A 20,623-nucleotide genomic window follows, 5' to 3' on the forward strand; every position below is an offset into this window, starting at 1 on the left:
AATATTGTGGTCCAAGTGCAGTGTGCTCGCCCATAACCTTGGTTCCAAATTGATTAATCATTACTAGAGGGTGGGTGTCCCTCTATTTTTGGGTTAGCAGCACCTATTCCAGAATTCTGCCTGGAGTAAGCCACCGCCCTGAGTCTTATCACTATATTAATTTTGCTGAGTATGTTGCAGACTACTAACAAATTATAAATGAGTTGCACAGAGAGTGGCAGATACCCCGCCCAATTTTCTGACACACTTGGATGCCATGGAGAAAATCTGTAAGAAAGCCATGAATATAGCCGGAAAATGTTGAAACACAAGGTATATTAGAAAGTTGCATAGCAATTCATTCTAAAACTGGAAAATCTCTTTAAAGGCTCATTCAGACGGTCATATGAATGAGTCAGCATCCGCTCTGCAATTTTGCGGAACTGGTGCGGACCCATTCCATTCAATGGGGCCGCAAAAGATGTGGACAGCACACGGCCGGTATCGTTGTTTTGCGGATGCACAATATGCGGATCCAGAAAAACTCTATCATAGGATAATGGCACTCATTCAGGAATAAATACGGAATTCATTTGTGGTCTGAACAAAACGTTTCATTTTATTGCTTTGGTTTGAACAGCAAAGCAGAACTTTTTGGCAAAAACACATTCCACTTAGACCTCTGATGATGTACAGAACCTTAATACTTGCTTTTGTCCACAAAAAGTTCTGATGAGTAGGTGATCTAAAGTCATCTGGATCCAAGGTGTAAACTGGAACTATCAACTGCAACTTGAACATAAGTGAAAACCATCCTATCCAGTCCTCCTGAGGTCAAGAGACACATGGTGGCATTACAAGAAGTGTTGTAGAAGAATTAAACAATCAGCATGAAAAGTTTATTTGAAAAAGCAAATGGTTTGCTTGTCTGTCACAAACAGACTTACTGAAACATGCTCCTCACGGTAAGCCAAGAGCGGCACGAAGCTTGGAAGACATTTCTTCAGGAAGAGACATCACAGCACTCTGTAATTCCTGGGGGAAACGCTGGGCCAGATTTCTCAACAGAATAACTACGGTCTGCTCTGTGTCTGCCAAAGTCACATGAACAAAATAGCACACATTCAAATATCCATTTATACTGTAGCAAAAAGATTACAATACCAAACAAACATGCATCACAAACGGATTACCAGTTCTGTTAACCCCTTAAAGGGGTTGTCTCACTTCAGTAAGTGGCATTTATCATGTAGAGAAGGTTAATACAAGCCACTCACTAATGTGTTCTGATTGTCCATATTGTCTCCTTTGCTGGCTGGATTCATTTTTCCATCACATTATACACTGCTTGTTTCTATAGTTATGACCACCCTGCAATCCATCAGTGGTGGCTGTGCTTGCACACTATAGGAAAAAGCATCAGCCTCTCTGGTGGCCCGGACCACGGGAGCGCACATAGGCTGGTGATTTTTCCTACAGTGTGCAAGCCTGACCAACACTGATGGATTGCAGGGTCGTCTGTAACCATGGAAACGAGCAGTGTATAATGTGATAGAAAAATGAATCCAGACAGAAAAAGGAAGCAATATGGACAATCACAGTACATTAGCAAGTGGCTTGTATCAACTTTCTCTACATGATAAATGCCACTTACTGAAGTGAAGACAACCCCTTTAAAGCCATTTTCTGGGACTTCTTGTTTCAGGTGATTTTTCAGAAAAAAATTTCATGTAGTTGTATATGAGGAATAACACTTTCTGGACATTATAAGACTTGTAGCTGGCAAATATGAGGAGAACATGCAACATATTTGAACCTAGGACCCCAGCACTGCAAGACACCAGTGCTAACCACTGAGCTACAATATAGGTTAAAGTGATTAAAATATAATATTCCATACAATAAAATCGATTTTTTTTAACCTATATTGTATCCTTTGTTACAGATGTGCTGATACCAATCATGTGTAGTATATATTTTTTTTATAGCAGCATACATATACGCCAATTAGTTGCTACAGGGTAAAGCCTACGGGAGAGGTTTATCAAATACAATGCAAAGGAAAACTGGTTTCATTGCCCAAAGCAACCAATAAAACTACACCTTTGATTTTCCAAAGTAGCTCTGAAAAAAGAAAAGTAGAATCTGATTGGTACCCATAGCGGGCACCTAAGCCGGTTATTCTTTACACCACTTTTGGTAAATCTCCCAATAGGTTCCCAGCTTTTAAGTTCAGCCCTTTACATGGCTTCATTAAAACATATGGTCTTAAATTATGAGTCAGAATAGAGATCCAGTAACAAGCACTGCAGTGCATACAGGACTTTTTTTTCGTTTAAAATAACGGATCTCTGACAGAAATGGCTAAAACAGGTGGAACATGATGCTCAGGATCAATTTTTTTCTTTCATTTTCTGTTCTTCCGACAGATCAGAAGAACGCAAAAATAAATGGTGGACTGTGAACTCAGCCTAACATGTAAAGAGCTGCATGTAATACTACTTTTTCCTGTAGTTGCAACTTTCACTGTTTGCCCAGTGGTCTAAAGTGCTGAACTAATCACCACAGCACTCTCATAGGGGTTGTCTGTTTCAAGAAAACCTATTTAATTTGTAGCACCAAAATCTAGTTATATATGCAAACGCTTGTATCATTCAGAACGGATCCGTTTGCATTACCATGAACAAAAAATAAAACAATTTTTTATTTTTTTTGTTCATGATAATGCAAACGGATCCGTTTTGACTTACACTGAAAGTCAATGGGAGGCAGATCCGTTTTCAATTGCAATGAGTGAAAACGGATCAGTCCCCATTGACTTACATTGTAAGTCAGGACGGATCCGTTTGGCTCTGCATCGTCAGGCAGACATCAAAACGCTGCAAGCTGCGTTTTGGTGTCCGCCTCCAGAGCGGAATGGAGGCTGAACAGAGGCAAACCGATGCATTCTGAACAGATCCTTATCCAATCAGAATGCATTGGGGCTAAACTGATCCGTTTTGGGCCGCTTGTCAGAGCCCTGAAACGGATCTCACAAGCGGACCCAGAAACGCCAGTGTGAAAGTAGCCTAAAGTGGAAACTTTAAAAGGGTTTTCTGAGATTTTAAGGGTCCCATCACACGTCCACAAATGGGTCTGCATCTGTTCCGCAATATCGGGAACAGATGCGGACCCATTCATTCTCAATAGGGCAGGAATAGATGCGGAGAGCACACTATGCAAAAAAATAGAACATGTCCTATTCTTGTCCGCAATTGCTGACAAGGATAGGCAGTTCTATGGGGGGTGTTGGCCGGGTGTATTGCGGATCCGCAATACACCACGGACTTGTGAATGGTCCCTAATATTCAGCATCTGATCAACACCCGGGAACCCCGCCGATCAGCTGTTTGAGAAGGAATCATCGCTCATGTGAGCGTCCCGGCCTTCTCCGTGCTCACCAAGCAGAGTGCCGTACATTGTATAGGGGCTGTGTTTAGTTTGGCAGCTCTACAATGCTGAGCTGTGCGCAGGCCATGTGACCGATGAACATTGTCGTCAAGGACCTAGGAAAGCTGTGGGAAGGCCACGTACTACTGTGAGCCTCGCTGTCTTCTCGAACAGTTGATTGGCGGGGTTCCCGGGTGTCAGACCCCAAACAATCAGATACTGGTGACCTATCCTGAGGATAGGTCATCAGTATTAAAATATCACATAAACCCTTTAAGTAAGTTACTGATCCATGTGATGGATGCAAGGTGCAGTAACACAGGAAAAACATGGTGAATGTGCAACAAAGCGTAGACACACCAAGCACTAATATATTTTCCCTGTCAAGAATGCATTGTTAAAACAGTGACATGTCCTGCCGTATCAACATTGCATGGATCAGTGATTCTGTATTTCACCTGACACACACAATATACTCTGATCAACCATAACATTTATGACGCCATCACACGGTGCAGTCACACAGAATTTTTTTTCTGCAATACTGTGATAAAATGTAGACGGTTGCCACAATTAAGGCCTTATTCACATCAGCGTTCAGCCTTTCCGTTCTCTTGCTCTGTTATAGGAGCAGGAAAACAGAAAGGACGGATTCGGCTCATAACTGAGCCGAACGGAGCCTACGGACCTCATAAACCCCCATAGACTATAATGGGGTCCATTAGGTTTCCGCTCAGAAGATGATTTTGGAGCGGAGACAAAAGTCCTGCATGCAAAACTATACATTCAGCAATGATGTCACTGTAATTGCAGAAAAAAAAAATACACATGTAACATATAAAACCACACTAAAACTGATAACAAGTGAATAACAATGATCATCTAGTTAAAATGGAACCCATCAAGGGGTAGGATACATAGTCACTTCTTTGAACAGGAAAAATAGGCAAGTGTAAGGATATGAGTGACTTTGACAAGGAGCAAACTAACAGCTGGGCAATTAGATCCCAGCATCTCCAAAACAGCAGAATCTGAGAAATGAATGGAGCAGCAGATATGTGGGACCTGCCACTACATTCATACAGGGGCACAGGATCCTGTTTATGTGAACGGTGGGAATGTGCCAGGGAATAAGTTTCTATCTCGGCACAACCCGTTTAACTGGGCAAAAGAGGCCACCAGAACGCACTATGGGAAAAAGACGGATGATGCCCTGGCCAATATTCTGCTGGGAAACCTTCAGTGCTGGTATTCATGTAGATGTTACTTTGACATGTGCGACCTACTTAAAACCTAAATATTAATGCATACCAGGTACACCCCTTCATTTCAACAGTATTCCCCAATGCCAATGGCCTCTTTAAGCAGAATACTGCATCCTGCTACACTGGCAAAAATGTTCAGGAATGGTTTGATGAGCATTACAAAGGGTGCACGGTGTTGATTTGACCTCTAAATTTCCAAGATCTCCATTCGATTGGGATGTGCTTGTCAAAAACAAGTCTGATCCATTGAGGCCACGCCTTCAACTTAGGCTACTTTCACACTGGCGTTTTGTCTTTCCGTTTGTGACATCCGTTCAGTGCTCTCACAAGCGGTCCAAAACGGATCAGTTTTGCCAAAATGCATTCTGAATGGAAAAGGTTCCGCTCAGAATGCATCAGTTTGCCTCCGATCAGTCTCCATTCTGCTCTGGAGGCGGACACCAAAAGGCTGCCTACTTGACGAAACTGAGCCAAATGGATCCGTCCTGGCACACAATGTAAGTCAATAGGGACGGATCCGTTTTGTCTGACACATTCGAAAGTAGCCTTATAGAACTGAAAGGATCTACTGCTAATGGCCTTTTTGAGACGGGTGTGTCCAGTGCGGAAAACACGCTGTGAGTGGGAGCATAATTTCCAGTTATGGACACTGCTCGTTTCACAGGACCTCACGGCATTATAATGATTTAATGTGTCTCTGATTGACCTTGCATCTACTCAATTTTACTGGTGGCATTACGTCAGTAGATGCAGGGTCATGCAGAGATACAAAGCATTATAAATCACTATAATGCTGTGCGGTCCTGTGAAATGAGCAATGTCCATAACGGGAAATCACACTCCCACATGGATGATGTTTTCCTCACTGGACACGTTCATCTGAAAATATCTTGGTTCCAGATACAACAGGACACATTCAGAGATCTTGTGGACTACATGCCGGGACGAGCCAGATCCTTTCGGTGGCACAAGGAGGACATACATTATATTAGGCTGTTGTTATAACTATTATGGCTGATTATTGTACAATCTCACATATGATTAAACTGATACCTTAATTGCAGGTTTTCTTGTGTGGCTATATTTTAAGGAAAGCAAGGATTGACATGGAATTACAGAATCCTGGCAATACAGGCTTGTACTGTTTTTGTCCCTCTTATCAGTGCTGAGAATAAATTGGTGTAACTAATTGGCTTTGGTTCATTTTAAATAGTGTGTGTGTTTGGGGGAGGGGGCTGGCCTGCACCTCTTAAAGGGGTTCTGCACTTTGTTTAAACTGATGATCTATTCTCTGGATTCAAGTGAACGGAGCTTAGCCCAGCCTACGCTAGTTAATACTAGTCGTGACGTCACTGGGCCTGCGGTAAACAGTGAGAAGGCCGCGGTGCTGCTGGAGCGCCGCTACCTTCTCAAACAGCTGATCGGTGGGGGTCCTGGGTTTCGGACCCCCGCCGGTCAAAAGCTGATGATCAGTTTAAACAAAGTGCAGAACCCCTTTAACTCTATCAAACGTCTTCAGACTGTAGTATAAAATGCTAGTTTACTATAATGATGATAAAGCTCCAAAAAAAAACTTTATTGAAATCACTGATGAAATTGTCAGTTTTGATGGCTATCTGCCTTTTAAACATCAAATAATGGTGGGACTGCACTTTCACCACTCTTTGATTCCCCTTGTTTCTATTGGGTAAAGGTTGGTGGTTGCAGTTTTTTATATTTCCACTCAGAGGCCCAGGGATATTCAGCCCACCTACCCATATAGAGCCACACACATACACGCCCTTTACTGATCCCCTGAGCTTGTTTGTGCTCACTAGAATCAATGGCTAACTCAGGGTGGCTAATGGGTTAAATTAGGGAGTGCCCTGCATCTATTCCCTATACACATGGACCTCGCTACATACAGGCTACTTGTTTCTACATCGCGTCCTACTGACGTGTTTCTTGGCTGGACACCGCCAGCCATTCATCAGGAGTCGGCGCATGTTATTGAAACAAAGTAACAGAGTAACAAACTAAGCTCTACACGCTTCTGATGTAGAGCGTGCAGCCCGGCGTAGCCCCGGCACTATGATGGCCGTAGCGTGGCTGCCATAGTGCACTCCTTAAAAAGCCAACAGACACTCCTCCTGGTGGAGCAACACAGCGGTCCGTCCAATGGAACGAGGAGGTATAAGTCAATACCACTCATCCTGCTGCCTTAATGCGCGCTAAGTACCGGAGGATAGAAATTAAGGGATTATTCAGACGGCCATATGCTATTCGCAAAAATGCGGATCCATTTTTGCGGATTAGATAGGGTCCCATTCACTTCTATGGGGCCCTTTTCTTCCATTGCACGGCTCAGCAAAAAAATTAAACATGTCCTATACTTGTCAGTGAAAATCAGGACATGGCCCTATTGAAGTCTATGGATCATCAAAAAAAAAACTGAATGCAATCCCTTTTTTTGCGGACATGCTGAACTGTCCGCAAAGAAAAAGATCCGCATTTTTGAAACATCATACGGCCGTCGGAATGGGGCCTAAGACTGTATGTTTATATAGTAAATATACCGCGGCTGTAGTCATATTGGAGACATAGTAGAAAAATATGGCCAGGTAAAAGGAGCGATCACATTGATCGCTGGTGAAAAAGAGTGCAATATTGATGACATTATACATATTATTCCCTTGATGGAATATAGATGTATGTCGATAACCACAGGATTCTACAGGATATTACCAAATATATAATAGCCTAAGTATGTGGCTAGGCTACAATCTCACCCATAGTTGATACATTAGAGGTGGGTATGTGACTTTTCTTCAAACTTAAAAAAAATATATATACCGTATATTCTTCCCGACGCATGATAAAAACCAGTGTTCGAAACTGGGTATTGCACAGGAAGAGCTATTGGATGTCAAACTGTTAGCCGGACTTATGGAGGAGAGTGAACGGGACATAGGTACTGGACCCTTTACTGACCGCCGACTGCCCTCCAAAAAGAACCCCCCAAATAGTGACTATTCACTACTTGATGCGTTCCTGACAGTCATCACAGAAAAACTCAGAACGCTGGACGTGAGGGGTTTAAACACATCAAATCTTACTCAGATTGAATACGAGGCTCTTGATGCCCTACAAAATGACCAGACTATTGTCATAAAACCCTCTGATAAAGGGGGTAACATAGTGGTTCTTGAGAGTGGACGGTATATAGAGATGTGTCGACGTATTCTAGATGACAAGGCATGTTACAGAAAACTGGACAGAAATCCTACTGAGATCTTTAAGAAGGAGCAAACACTTGTTCTAGACAGGACTAAGCAGCAATGTTTGATCAGTGAAGCTGAATATGCTTCATTTGCTGCCGAAATACCCTATACTGCCATCTTTTTACAGCTTACCAAAGATACACAAGGGGGTCTTCCCCTTTGAAAGGGAGACCAATCGTATCAGGTATTGGAAGCTTAACAGAAAAGATCAGTGTTTACGTGGATAGGATTTTGAGATCATTTGTAGTCAGCCTGCCGTCATACGTATGGCATACGATGGATGTGTCAAGGCGCCTCAATGATGCACACTGTGAAGAAGAGACATTGTTAGCCAGCTTAGATGTTGAGGCTCTAAACAGTTCGATCCCTCACAAAAAAGGCTGTGAGGTGATCAGAGCTTTTCTGGCAGAAAGAGGAGCACATCTGTCGATGCATAATGAGTTTGTGGCAGAGCTACTACAATTTATCCTAGGACGTAATATATTCTCCTTCGATCGAGACATCTACCACCAGCTTAGGGGCGTGGCAATGGGGAGCCCATGTGCCCCTACTTATGGCAACCTGTACCTGGGATGGTGGGAGAGGGAGATTATATTCGGTGAGACGATGTATCAATGGACCTCATCCATTGAGTTATGGATGAGGTTCATAGATGACGTATTCCTTCTGGGGAGAGGTACTAAGGCTGCATTTGAGGGATTTGTTTCTTCCTTAAATGTGAATGACCTTGGGTTATATTTCACTTATGAAATCAGTGACACCAACCTTACATTTCTAGACCTCTCCATCAGCATCAATCGGTCCAGAAAATTAGTCACCAAGATGTTCCGTAAATGCACAGCTACCAACTCCCTCCTACAATGGGACAGCGGACATCCGATCCCACTGTAACGCGGCATTCCCAAGGGCCAATATTTAAGGGCCCGACGGAATTGCTCTGAATGGGCGGATTTCAGGATAACAGCATGTGATCTCCAAAGGAGTCTACTGTATCCTAAGAAAAAAGACAGGGAGGATGAGCAAATAAGAATTGTTGGAATATTCGACCTGGCACACAAAGAGGTATGGGAGATACTTCAGAATGCCTGGGGTGTCCTTAAATCGGACCCGGTCGTGGGCGATTTAGTGGAGAGGTAGCAATTTGAGGGACAGATTGGTCCATAGGGCATTCAAGACTCCTACCAGTGAAACCTGGCTTTCAAAAAGACCATGTGGCACTTTCAGATGTGGCAACTGTGTGAAATCAGGTTATCAGTTCTGTAACGAGACGAAGCTACAGCATTAGATCCTTTATTAACTGTAAAACGGTGGGTGTGGTGTACGTAGCAACCTGCTTATGTCAGAAGCAGTATGTTGGCAAGACCAAGAGGGAATTCAGGAGGCAGACAGGGGAACACCTATCCTACATCGCCAAAAAGGATGATACCCCAATAGCACAACATGTGCTGAAGTACCACAAAGGAACACCCAACTGTATACGTTTTCAGGGAATTGAACTTGTTAAACTCTCACCAAGAGGAGGAGACATTGATAACCTGTTGCTCCGTAAAGAAGCAGAGTGGACATTTAGGCTCCACACGGTAAAACCCAATAGACTAAATGACTTTATTTTATACACCTGCTTCATATGAGAATTTTGAGGTAGTGTACTAGAGGGTAGCTACATATATACGGTTGCGTTGCCTCCCCATATTAATATCCTTTCTGAGTGCACTTCCCTCTTCTGCCTCTGTTCTTCAAAACAATGTGAAAATAATAAATGAACTAAAAAGATTTTTTTTTTTTACGTTTAAAGAAAAGTCACATACCCACCTCTAACGTATCGTCTGTGGGTGAGATTGTAGCCTTGCCACATACTTAGGCTATTATATATTTGGTAATATCCTGTAGAATCCTGAAATACCTCAACCTACTCATCAGTGTGATTATCGACATACATCTACAGGTGAAACTCGAAAAATTAGAATATCGTGCAAAAGTCCATTTATTTCAGTAATGCAAAGAGGATTTGCATTAATGCAACTTAAAATTAGAATATTGTGAAAAGGTTCAATATTCTAGGCTCAAAGTGTCACACTCTAGTCAGCTAATTAATCCATACTCCCTGAGCAAAGGGGACCTGAGATTGTGACTTTGGGGTTTCATAAGCTGTAAGCCATATTCATCCAAATTATAACAAATAAAGGCTTGAAATATCTCGCTTTGCATGTAATGAGTCTATCTCATATGTTAGTGTCACCTTTTATGTTGCATTACTGAAATAAATGAACTTTTAATTCTAATTTTTTTGAGTTTCCCCTGTATATTCCATCAAGGGAATAATATGTATAATGTCATCTATATTGCATTTTCCTCCCTTGGGAGTTGCTATTGTCGGTAAGGTCGTGTCTACCATGGTTAATACGCTCTTAGGCCTAGTTCACACGAACGTATGGCTTTTATAGTTTTTTGCGGTCCGTTTTTCACGGATCCGTTGTTCCGTTTTTGAGTTATGTTCTTCCGTATGCCATGTACAGTATACAGTAATTACATAGAAAAAATTGGGCTGGGCATAACATTTTCAGTAGATGGTTCAGCAAAAACGGAACAGATACGGAAGACATACGGATGCATTTCCGTATGGGTTTCCTTTTTTTTTTTGCGGACCCATTGACTTGAATGGAGCCACGGAACGTGATTTGCGGCCAAATATAGGACATGTTCTATCTCTTAACGGAACGGAAATACGTAAACGGAATGCTTATGGAACACATTCCGTTTTTAATGCGGAACCATTGAAATGAATGCTTCCGTATACAAAACACAAAAAAAACGGTCCGTACACTCGCAAAAAATAAAAAATGTTTGTGTGAACTAGGCCTTAGGGTCCATTCACATGTCCGTAAGTGTTCTGCGGATCTGCAAATTGCGGATCCACAAAACACGGACACTGGCAATGTGCATTCCGCAATTTGCGGACCGCACATCGCCGGCACTATGATAGAAAATGCCTAATTTTGTCCGCAATTGTGGACAAGAATAGGACATGTTCTATTTTTTGGTGGAAATGGAAGTGCGGATCCGTAAATGCGGATGTGACCGCACATTCCGGCCCCGTTGAAAATTAATGGGTCTGCACCCGTTCCGCAAAATTGAGGAACAGATGCAGAGCCATTTTTCGGAAGTGTGAATGGACCCTTAGTGTTATCCCTACTCTGAGATATCTTACTGTAGTCAGGAATTCTCTCTGATGATAAATTGCGATCCAATATCCAGCATCTTGATCGCTTATATTGCTTGTTTATGCATATAATGGATACAGTATTTCTTTTTCACCAGCGATCAATGTGATCGCTCCTATTACCTGGCCATATTTTTCTACTATGTTCCCAAAATGACTACAGCGTGGTATATTTACTATATAAACATACAGTCTTAATTTCTATCCTCCGGTACTTAGCGCGCATTAAGGCAGCAGGATGAGTGGTATTGACTTATACCTCCTCGTTCCATTGGACGGACCGCTGTGTTGCTCCACCAGGAGGAGTGTCTGTTGGCTTTTTAAGGAGTGCACTGTGGCAGCCACGCTACGGCCATCATAGTGCCAGGGCTACGCCGGGCTGCACGCTCTACATCAGAAGCGTGTAGAGCAGGGGTACTTAACTGGCGGACCGCGGTCCAAATACGGACCGCGGCCGCCAGTTGTCCGGACCCCGGCCATCCTTTAGAGCGCTGCTCCTCTCCTGCACACTGTGCCGTGCAGGAGGAGGAGCTTACCGGCGCACTTCCACCTGTCCCACAGCGCAGTGAGACAGGGCTTCCTCCACATGTAGCGCTCCTCCTCCTGCACACTCTGGCAGCTCTGCTCAATACAGCGGCGGGGCACAGGAGATGATCGTTCTCAGCAGCGCAGGAGGAGTCTCTCCCTCCCCCCTGTGCTGCTGCTGTCCCCGCCGCTGCCAATAAGAAGAGGCAGGAGGAGGAGGGGAGGGGCTGTGGCCACTGCGCCACCAATGAAGAAAACTGACCTGTATTACAAATACAGGAGGCGGGTGCTGGAATCAAATAGCCGGCACCCGACCTCTGTGACAGGGAGCTGCGATCAGCTGCAGTTGAGTTAACCCTTCAGGTGCGGTACCTGAGGGGTTAATTGTAGCTGATCGCAGCCCCCTGTCACAAAGGTCGGGTGCCGGCTATTTGATTCCAGCACCCGCCTCCTGTATTTGTATAAGAAACGTTGGTGGCACAGTGCGCCCCCCCCCCCCCCCCTTCCCCATTATAATAAACATTGGTGGCTCAGTGGGAGGTGCCAATGAGGGTTAAAAATAATAAAAGAAAATTAACTCACCTCCTCCAGTTGATCGCGTAACTACCGGTCTCCAGTTCTTACTTCTTTCTTCAGGACCTGTGGTGACGTCACTGAGCTCATCACATGGCCCATTACCATGGTGATGGATCATGTGATGAGCTCAGTGACGTCACCACAGGTCCTGAAGAAAGAAGTAAGAACTGGAGACCGGCAGTTACGCGATCAACAGGAGGAGGTGAGTAAATAATTTTTTAACCCTCATTGGCACTGCCCACTGCGCCACCAATGTTTATTATATTGGGGGGGGCGCACTGCGCCACCAATGTTTATTATACTGGGGTGATGGGGGGGCGCACTGCGCCACCAATGTTTATTATACTGGGGTGATGGGGGGGCGCACTGCGCCACCAATGTTTATTATTTTGAGGGGGGGCGCACTGCGCCACCAATGTTTATTATATTGGGGGGCGCACTGCGCCACCAATGTTTATTATATTGGGGGGCACACTGCGCCACCAATGTTTATTATATTGGGGGGCACACTGCGCCACCAATGTTTATTATATTGAGGGAGGGCGCGCTGCGCCACCAATGTTTATTATACTGGGGTGATGGGGGGGCGCACTGCGCCACCAATGTTTATTATACTGGGGTGATGGGGGGGGCGCACTGCGCCACCAATGTTTATTATTTTGAGGGGGGGTGCACTGCGCCACCAATGTTTATTATATTGAGGGGGGGGCGCACTGCGCCACCAATGTTTATTATATCGGGGTGATGGGGGGGGGGCGCACTGCGCCACCAATGTTTGTTATTTTGAGAGGGGGGCGCACTGCGCCACCAATGTTTATTATATTGAGGGGGCCGCCAGACGAAAAATTCGGACATGTAGTACTTTTAGTCTGGCGGCCTCTCACCGTGCTGCGCCGTAACTCTGCCCCCATCCCCATTATAGTCTATGGGCACAGAGCAGCGGCACGGCGAAGTAGTGGCAAGATGGATCTGACAGGGTGAGCAGCCTGTCGGATCCGTCCTGCTGCAAGTGTGAAAGTACCCTTACTAATGAGCGCTTCCATCATGGAACGCCCATTAGTACAGCCTTTACCTCCACCGCTACTTGTGCTAGTAAAAAAAAATATATATTACGGCAGTGTTTCCCAACCAGTGTGCCTCCAGCTGTTGCAAAACTACAACTCCCAGAATGCCTGGACAGCCTTTGGCTGTGCGGGCATGCTGGGAGTTGTAGTTTTGCAACAGCTGGAAGCACACTGGTTGGGAAACACTGTATTACGGTACCTCCACCTCCATTTGCTCACGCTGTGGAGAACACTCCCTGCTGACTAGAAGCTCAGGACAGGACCTACAAGACTTCATCACGTTGGAGCACCGGTCCTGAGCTTGCAGTCAGCAGCGAATGTTCACCGCAGCCAGGTGAATGCAAATTATTTTTTATTTTTTGCAAAAGCAGAGAAGGGGGGCACTAATGGGGGCAATACTCTTACTGGGGGCACTAATGGGGACATTATTCTTACTGGGGCACTAATGTGGCCATTACTAATTCTGGGACTTACCCGGGGCGCTCCACTATAACGTCAGAGCGCCCCACGCGCATGTATCACATGATCGCATGGCATCTTTACTGTTGGCGTTCAGCTCGGACCTTCACCTGACTGCAGACCCTGGTATGTGGACCTTTAATAAAACTAGTTGAGTACCCCTGGTGTAGAGCTTAGTTTGTTACTCTGTTACTTTGTTTCAATAACATGCGCCGACTCCTGATGAATGGCTGGCGGTGTCCAGCCAAGAAACACGTCAGTAGGACACGATGTAGAAACAAGTAGCCTGTATGTAGCGAGGTCCATGTGTATAGGGAATAGATGCAAGGCACACCCTAATTTAACCCATTAGCCACCCTGAGTTAGCCATTGATTCTAATGAGCACAAACAAGCTCAGGGGATCAGTAAAGGGCGTGTATGTGTGTGGCTGTATATGGGTAGGTGGGCTGAATATCCTTGGGCCTCTAATTGAGTGGAAATATAAAAAACTGCAACCACCAACCTTTACCCAAAAGAAACAAGGGGAATCAAAGAGTGGTGAAAGTGCAGTCCCACCATTATTTGATGTTTAAAAGGCAGATAGCCATCAAAACTGACAATTTCATCAGTGATTTCAATAAAGTTTTTTTTGTTTTTCTTTTATAATTTTGGAGCTCTATCATCATTATAGTAAAGTGTCAAGATTCTGATAGATTTAAACCCTTATACATTTTTTGAGTTAATAGTATAAAATGCTAGCCTTAATAAATTTCCCTGTATATTTCACTCTAAATTGCTAAAGTGTGGACTGGTGGAAAAGGCAACTAAGTGATGGATTATTATAGAACCTTGAAATGGTGGGTTATTTCAGATATCTGATCATCTGCCACTGTGCAGGACATATGGTTTTACAAAAGAAAAATCACCCACAATGAGATATTTGGTGCCAAAAAGTTGGAATAATGAACTAAATGACAGAAAAAGTAACCAATACATTTTGCCAGTCATACCTGGTGTAATTTCCTTTGTTCCCAAGACATGCCCACATACTCTAGCAATATCATTAATGTGTGCAGCAACCTGTGAAGAAGAATCAAAAGTCATCAAACAAAAGGCAAGCATTCGGTAATTGAGTGGAAATATCCTGTATGCAGATGATCTCCACAAGCTGGCTCCTTTCTGTGCAGCATACAGCTGTACACTGTCAGGGCGGTTCTTGTGCTGCAAATGTATTCTTTCAACAATGGACGGTTAGGCTCCTGACTGCAGATGAAATGAACACGGCTTCTGGTGGGTCCAGTTAGACAGGTATTTTGTCACCCAAGACTCACCGCCACCAGATTTCCTGCACTATTAGTATTCCACACAACTAAATGCAGAGTCGTCCTCACTGCACAGAGAAAGATGCATCTGTTTGATACCAGATCAGCATTTTAGCATTGCCATCTATTAACCTCTACTTGTGAGCATTTCCTGGAAGAAGCACACGTATGCAGTTTATAAATCCACATATGGATGGATTAATCGCATGGGACAAAACCATAATCACCCTGCACCTCCAAAAGTGTCACAGCCCCTTCAAAGAGCTAATTGGTGGGGGAGCACCGATATTAATGGCCTGTCCTAAGGATATGTGATATAGTGAAGCTGGAATACCCCTTTAACAAGTGTTCTCATTCATCATGAGCAAACAGAGAAGGAAAAGTACTGTATATTAGGGAGGTGTAGAACTTCACATCTACACAGTAACTAAGCCTTATTAAAGGGGTTCTCTGGGCTTTTAATATTGATAACCTATCCTCAGGATAGGTCATCAATATCAGATCGGTGAGGGTCCGACACCCGGCACCCCCGCCGATCTGCTGTATGAAGGGAAGGTGAGCGCAGTGTGCACATGCCATAACCCTTCTCTCTACCTGCTCGCTGCTGCTATGTCTATGGCCGATCCTGAGGATAGGTCATCAATATTAAAAGCCTAGAGAACCCCTTTAACATGATAGTGGAAAACCCCTTTATGATTATACAGGAAGATATACGCAGTCCTCATCATAAGATAGGGGCCATCCAGTGTTATCCGTGCTTATCCACTTACATGTGAAAGCAGAATGAAGGCTGCTTTATAACGCAGAAGGCACCAGCCAGGGTCAGAAGACAGGTTAACACGGAAACTGTGGGGACTCATTTCTTTTTGACTTCTGTACTATTGGATATCTTTCCGCTAAAGGGTCACTGTGCTGAAAAGTTTTGATTGGTGGGGTTCTGAGCAGAGACCCCAACCAATCTCTAGAATGAGGGGAGAGAAGTGCTCACTTGGCACATTCTCTCTGTCAGACCCAATAGAAAGTCTATGTGCCTGTCTTATGCAGTGAGGAGAGATCATGGGGGTCTCAGTGCTTAGACTCCCACCTATCAAAACTTTTGATATGTTCCTATAACATATCAAAAGTTTTCTGAAAGTACAGTGTCACTTTAAATAAGGAGCAAATGCAATGACATGTACATGTAAGGGCTCTTTCACATCAACTCTATTAATTTCTGTTCTTCTGCTCTGTAAAAAGAGCAGAAGAACAAAAATAACAGAATTGCTGGATTGGGCATATAACTGACAGGAATGGAGCTAAGCAGATGCCACTGACTATAATGTGATCCGTTAAGTTCCCATTTGCAATTTTTTTTTTTAGCAGAGAAAATAGTCCTGCATGTAAGACTATAAATGAATTTCTGTAAACCTTATTTTTTTCAATATTTAGGCTCTCCATGCTGATCTTCAGACAGAAGAATCATCTGATGTAATATACTGAAATGTAAAATTTTATGAGTTATACCAGATTTATTTACTTATATTACTTTAACCACTTACTGACCACATGTTTAAAGTGTGCAGTGCATGGTCTTAGATTTTCAGCTTCAGCACACACAGCAGTCAGTACCTTTGCATCATTTGGACCTTGTGGTCACATAAGTTACATGACTACAGAGGTACTTAATCTGACAAGACCTTGAATTAAAAACATTTTTTTTTTTACTAAAATGCTATGGAAGAGCATCTGTCCGGACAAAGCATTCCTTGCATGCAATACACACATCTAGTGTGGTGTATTTCCTGGCTTTTACTATTTGTATCCAGTACATTTACTGGATTTTGCCCATGTCAGGTTGCCCATCTGTTTTTCTCCCTTGTATGTATATACTGTATTTTTAAGTAATTCTTTGTGCATTGTATCTATGATTTAATAAAGATAGATATATGCTTATGCGTTTAGAACGGTGTGCTTTTGTGCGATTTCTAATTGCTGTGACAGTTGTCATAATAATGTATTTATGTAGGTAAGAAGTCTGTTGATATAGATAGATAGATACCTGTGCGGGGTTCTTCTCATACAGAAATGCAATGCATTTAAATACTGTAGAGTTCTCCTCAAAATCTTCTTTCAGTGGCATTGAACGAAGCAATACTGGAAATACCTAAGAAAAGCAGAACATTAAGAGCCTAAATAAACAAAAATTGTCAAATGTATCAGTGTTAAAACCCCAGCACAGATTACGGTGTGTGAAGTTGGGGTTGATTGTAGTCTTGTGCTATTAATCATACATGACGTAGTAAAAAGGGTCTGTACAAAAAGCCCACTGCTGTCCATTACGCTCAAGCTAGAAAACTTAGCTGGGAAAATAAAATGTGGGGAATCAGGGTTTTGTTAAAATATATGATTGAAAATAAATGTCCAAGATAGGAATACCCCATTAATATTCATTAAAATGCTGAGAGAAAATATACACCAGGGAACAATATGTGACCTTTTGATGAATTCCCAAATATAAGTAGAAGGGGACGTGGAACATTAAGGACTCCTACCTGTTCCACAGGAACACCTTCTGGATGTCTAAGTATCATACGACTTACTGCCCCACACACATTGTCCAGAGTTCGAGGATTTTTCTCAGAGCTGATTATAGAGGAGAATACAGAAAGTAGCTTTGGGAAATTTCTGAAGATTTGTCAAGGAAAACAGAAGTAATTATTAAAGAGTACAGATGGAGACACAAAAAAGGGTATAGAAAGTTAATATAAAATTATAACACATGGCAGATGGTGGATAAGATGCATTAAGTTAAAGAGGACCTTTCTTTACCTAATGCAGTGGAATCTGCATATTAGAGAGCAGGAGGAGCTGAGCAGATCGATATGTAGTTTTATGGTGAGGGATTCAGTAAAACTTGTAATTTATACATTTATATCTCTACTGATTCTAACTTCATTGTTCACAGGGGAGGTGTCATCAGTGATTGATACGGAATCCTCTATATAAAGCTAGCCATACACATTCAATCGCTGGATTGTTTGGCTGACAGTTCTCTTTCCAGACTCCCCCATACAAATTTAGCTCAGTCGGACGCGTATGCGTTTTCGATGAGGAGAACGGAGAAAGCCCGTGTCTTACACTTCTGTCGGCTCATCTCCCAGAACAAAAAGGATCAGGTGAAAATATACATTTCTTCCCATCAATCTCTCCCCTGCCATGTGATGGGGGTTCCCCACACACATAGACTAACATGTATGGCAGTGTAGGTGTGCATACAGAGATAGCCGTCAGTCACTGGTAACACCACAAAACTATACCGACCTGCTCAGCTTCTCCTGTTATATAACATGCCAGCAGATTGGACACCTTTGGGTTGGTATTTTGTTCATGCAGTCAATATTATGGGCTAAACATATTTACAATAGATTTTTATTGAAATGTCTGCCCCATTCCTCTTCTGCAGTGTGCATTTATTTTCATACATCATAGGCTGCTCAGCCCTACCTTGTGTGAAACCTGTCAGACAAGCTCTCTGACAGCTGTCTGCAGCCTCCCACTCTACTCTCCTGAACACAAAACTAAGCTAAAATCTTTCCAAGCAAATCAACTTAAACCAAAAGCAAATGAAAGCTTTGTGAACGTTCAGGAGAGAAGAGAAACTGCAGACTGAGCCGTCAGAGAGCTCATTGATAGATTTCACACTGCTATCACCGAAGGCACAGCAACCAAAAAATAACTTTTATTAAAGTATTAAAATGGAAATAGGGGAGCCAACCCCCAGCCCCCTCCAAAGGACCAGAATATGGTTTAAGGGAACCTGTCATTTTGTACATGGTGTTTGTGCTGAAGACAGCCAGTGATAGAGCAGGAGGAGCTGAGCAGATTGATATATAGTTTTGTGGGAAAAGATTCAGTAAAACTTGTATTTTATTCATTTACATTCCTGCTCATTCTGGGCTTTGAAGTCCAGGAGGCGGTCCTATCAGTCGTTGTGTATACACAGATAGCTGTCAATCACTGATAGGACCGCCTCCTGGACCTTACAGCACAGAATGTGCAGGAGTATAAATGAATGAAATACACGTTATACTGAATCTTTTCCCTATAAAACTATACAGTCAGGTCCATAAATATTGGGACATCGACACAATTCTAACATTTTGGGCTCTATACACAACCACAATGGATTTGACTGCAGACTATCAGTTTTAATTTGAGGGTATTTACATCCAAATCAGGTGAACGGTGTAGGAATTACAACAGTTTGCATTTGTGCCTCCCACTTGTTAAGGGACCAAAAGTAATGGGACAATTGGCTTCTCGGCTGTTCCATGGCCAGGTGTGTGTTATTCCCTCATTATCCCAATTACAATGAGCAGATAAAAGGTCCAGAGTTCATTTCAAGTGTGCTATTTGCATTTGGAATCTGTTGCTGTCAACTCTCAAGATGAGATCCAAAGAGCTGTCACTATCAGTGAAGCAAGCCATCATTAGGCTAAAAAAACAAAACAACCCCATCAGAGAGATAGCAAAAACATTAGGCGTGGCCAAAACAACTGTTTGGAACATTCTTAAAAAGAAGGAACGCACCGGTGAGCTTAGCAACACCAAAAGACCTGGAAGACCACGGAAAACAACTGTGGTGGATGACCGAAGAATTCTTTCCCTGGTGAAGAAAACACCCTTCACAACAGTTGGCCAGATCAAGAACACTCTCCAGGAGGTAGGTGTATGTGTGTCATTGTCTACAATCAAGAGAAAACGTCACCAGAGTGAAAACAGAGGGTTCACCACAAGATGTAAACCATTGGTGAGCCTCAAAACCAGGAAGGCCAGATTAGAGTTTGCCAAACGACATCGAAAAAAGCCTTCACAGTTCTGGAACAACATCCTATGGACAGATGAGACCAAGATCAACTTGTACCAGAGTGATGGGAAGAGAAGAGTATGGAGATGGAAAGGTACTGCTCATGATCCTAAGCATACCACCTCATCAGTGAAGGATGGTGGTGGTAGTGTCATGGTGTGGGCATGTATGGCTGCCAATGGAACTGGTTCTCTTGTATTTAATGATGATGTGACTGCTGACAAAAGCAGCAGGATGAATTCTGAAGTGTTTCGGGCAATATTATCTGCTCATATTCAGCCAAATGCTTCAGAACTCATTGGATGGCGCTTCACAGTGCAGATGGACAATGACCCAAAGCATACTGCAAAAGCAACCAAAGAGTTTTTTAAGGGAAAGAAGTGGAATGTTATGCAATGGCCAAGTCAATCATCTGACCTGAATCCGATTGAGCATGTATTTCACTTGCTGAAGACAAAACTGAAGGGAAAATGCCCCAAGAACAAGCAGGAACTGAAGACAGTTGCAGTAGAGGCCTGGCAGAGCATCACCCACCAGGGATGAAACCCAGCGTCTGGTGATGTCTATGCGTTCCAGACTTCAGGCTGTAATTGACTGCAAAGGATTTGCAACCAAGTATTAAAAAGTGAAAGTTTGATTTATGATTATTATTATGTCCCATTACTTTTGGTCCCTTAACAAGTGGGAGGCACATATGC

The 20,623-nt window shown here is 43.2% G+C and overlaps 1 protein-coding gene across 1 annotated transcript in view; it reads right to left on the minus strand.

Annotated features, from left to right (window-relative positions):
• Window positions 1–577: 577 nt before the first annotated feature.
• IPO4 (importin 4) overlaps window positions 578–20,623 on the minus strand; it is a 186,518-nt gene continuing 166,472 nt past the window's right edge. Inside the window, exons 27-31 of the mRNA XM_040416922.1 lie at window positions 17,611–17,743; window positions 17,126–17,222; window positions 14,768–14,845; window positions 927–1,070; window positions 578–807 (exon numbers count right to left, since the gene is read on the minus strand). Coding sequence (XP_040272856.1) covers window positions 940–1,070; window positions 14,768–14,845; window positions 17,126–17,222; window positions 17,611–17,743 — 439 coding nt within the window. The 3' untranslated portion in view covers window positions 578–807; window positions 927–939. The remainder of the gene's footprint in view (window positions 808–926; window positions 1,071–14,767; window positions 14,846–17,125; window positions 17,223–17,610; window positions 17,744–20,623) is intronic.

Source organism: Bufo bufo, chromosome 2 (assembly GCF_905171765.1).
Source record: "Bufo bufo chromosome 2, aBufBuf1.1, whole genome shotgun sequence".
Lineage (NCBI taxonomy): Eukaryota > Metazoa > Chordata > Amphibia > Anura > Bufonidae > Bufo > Bufo bufo.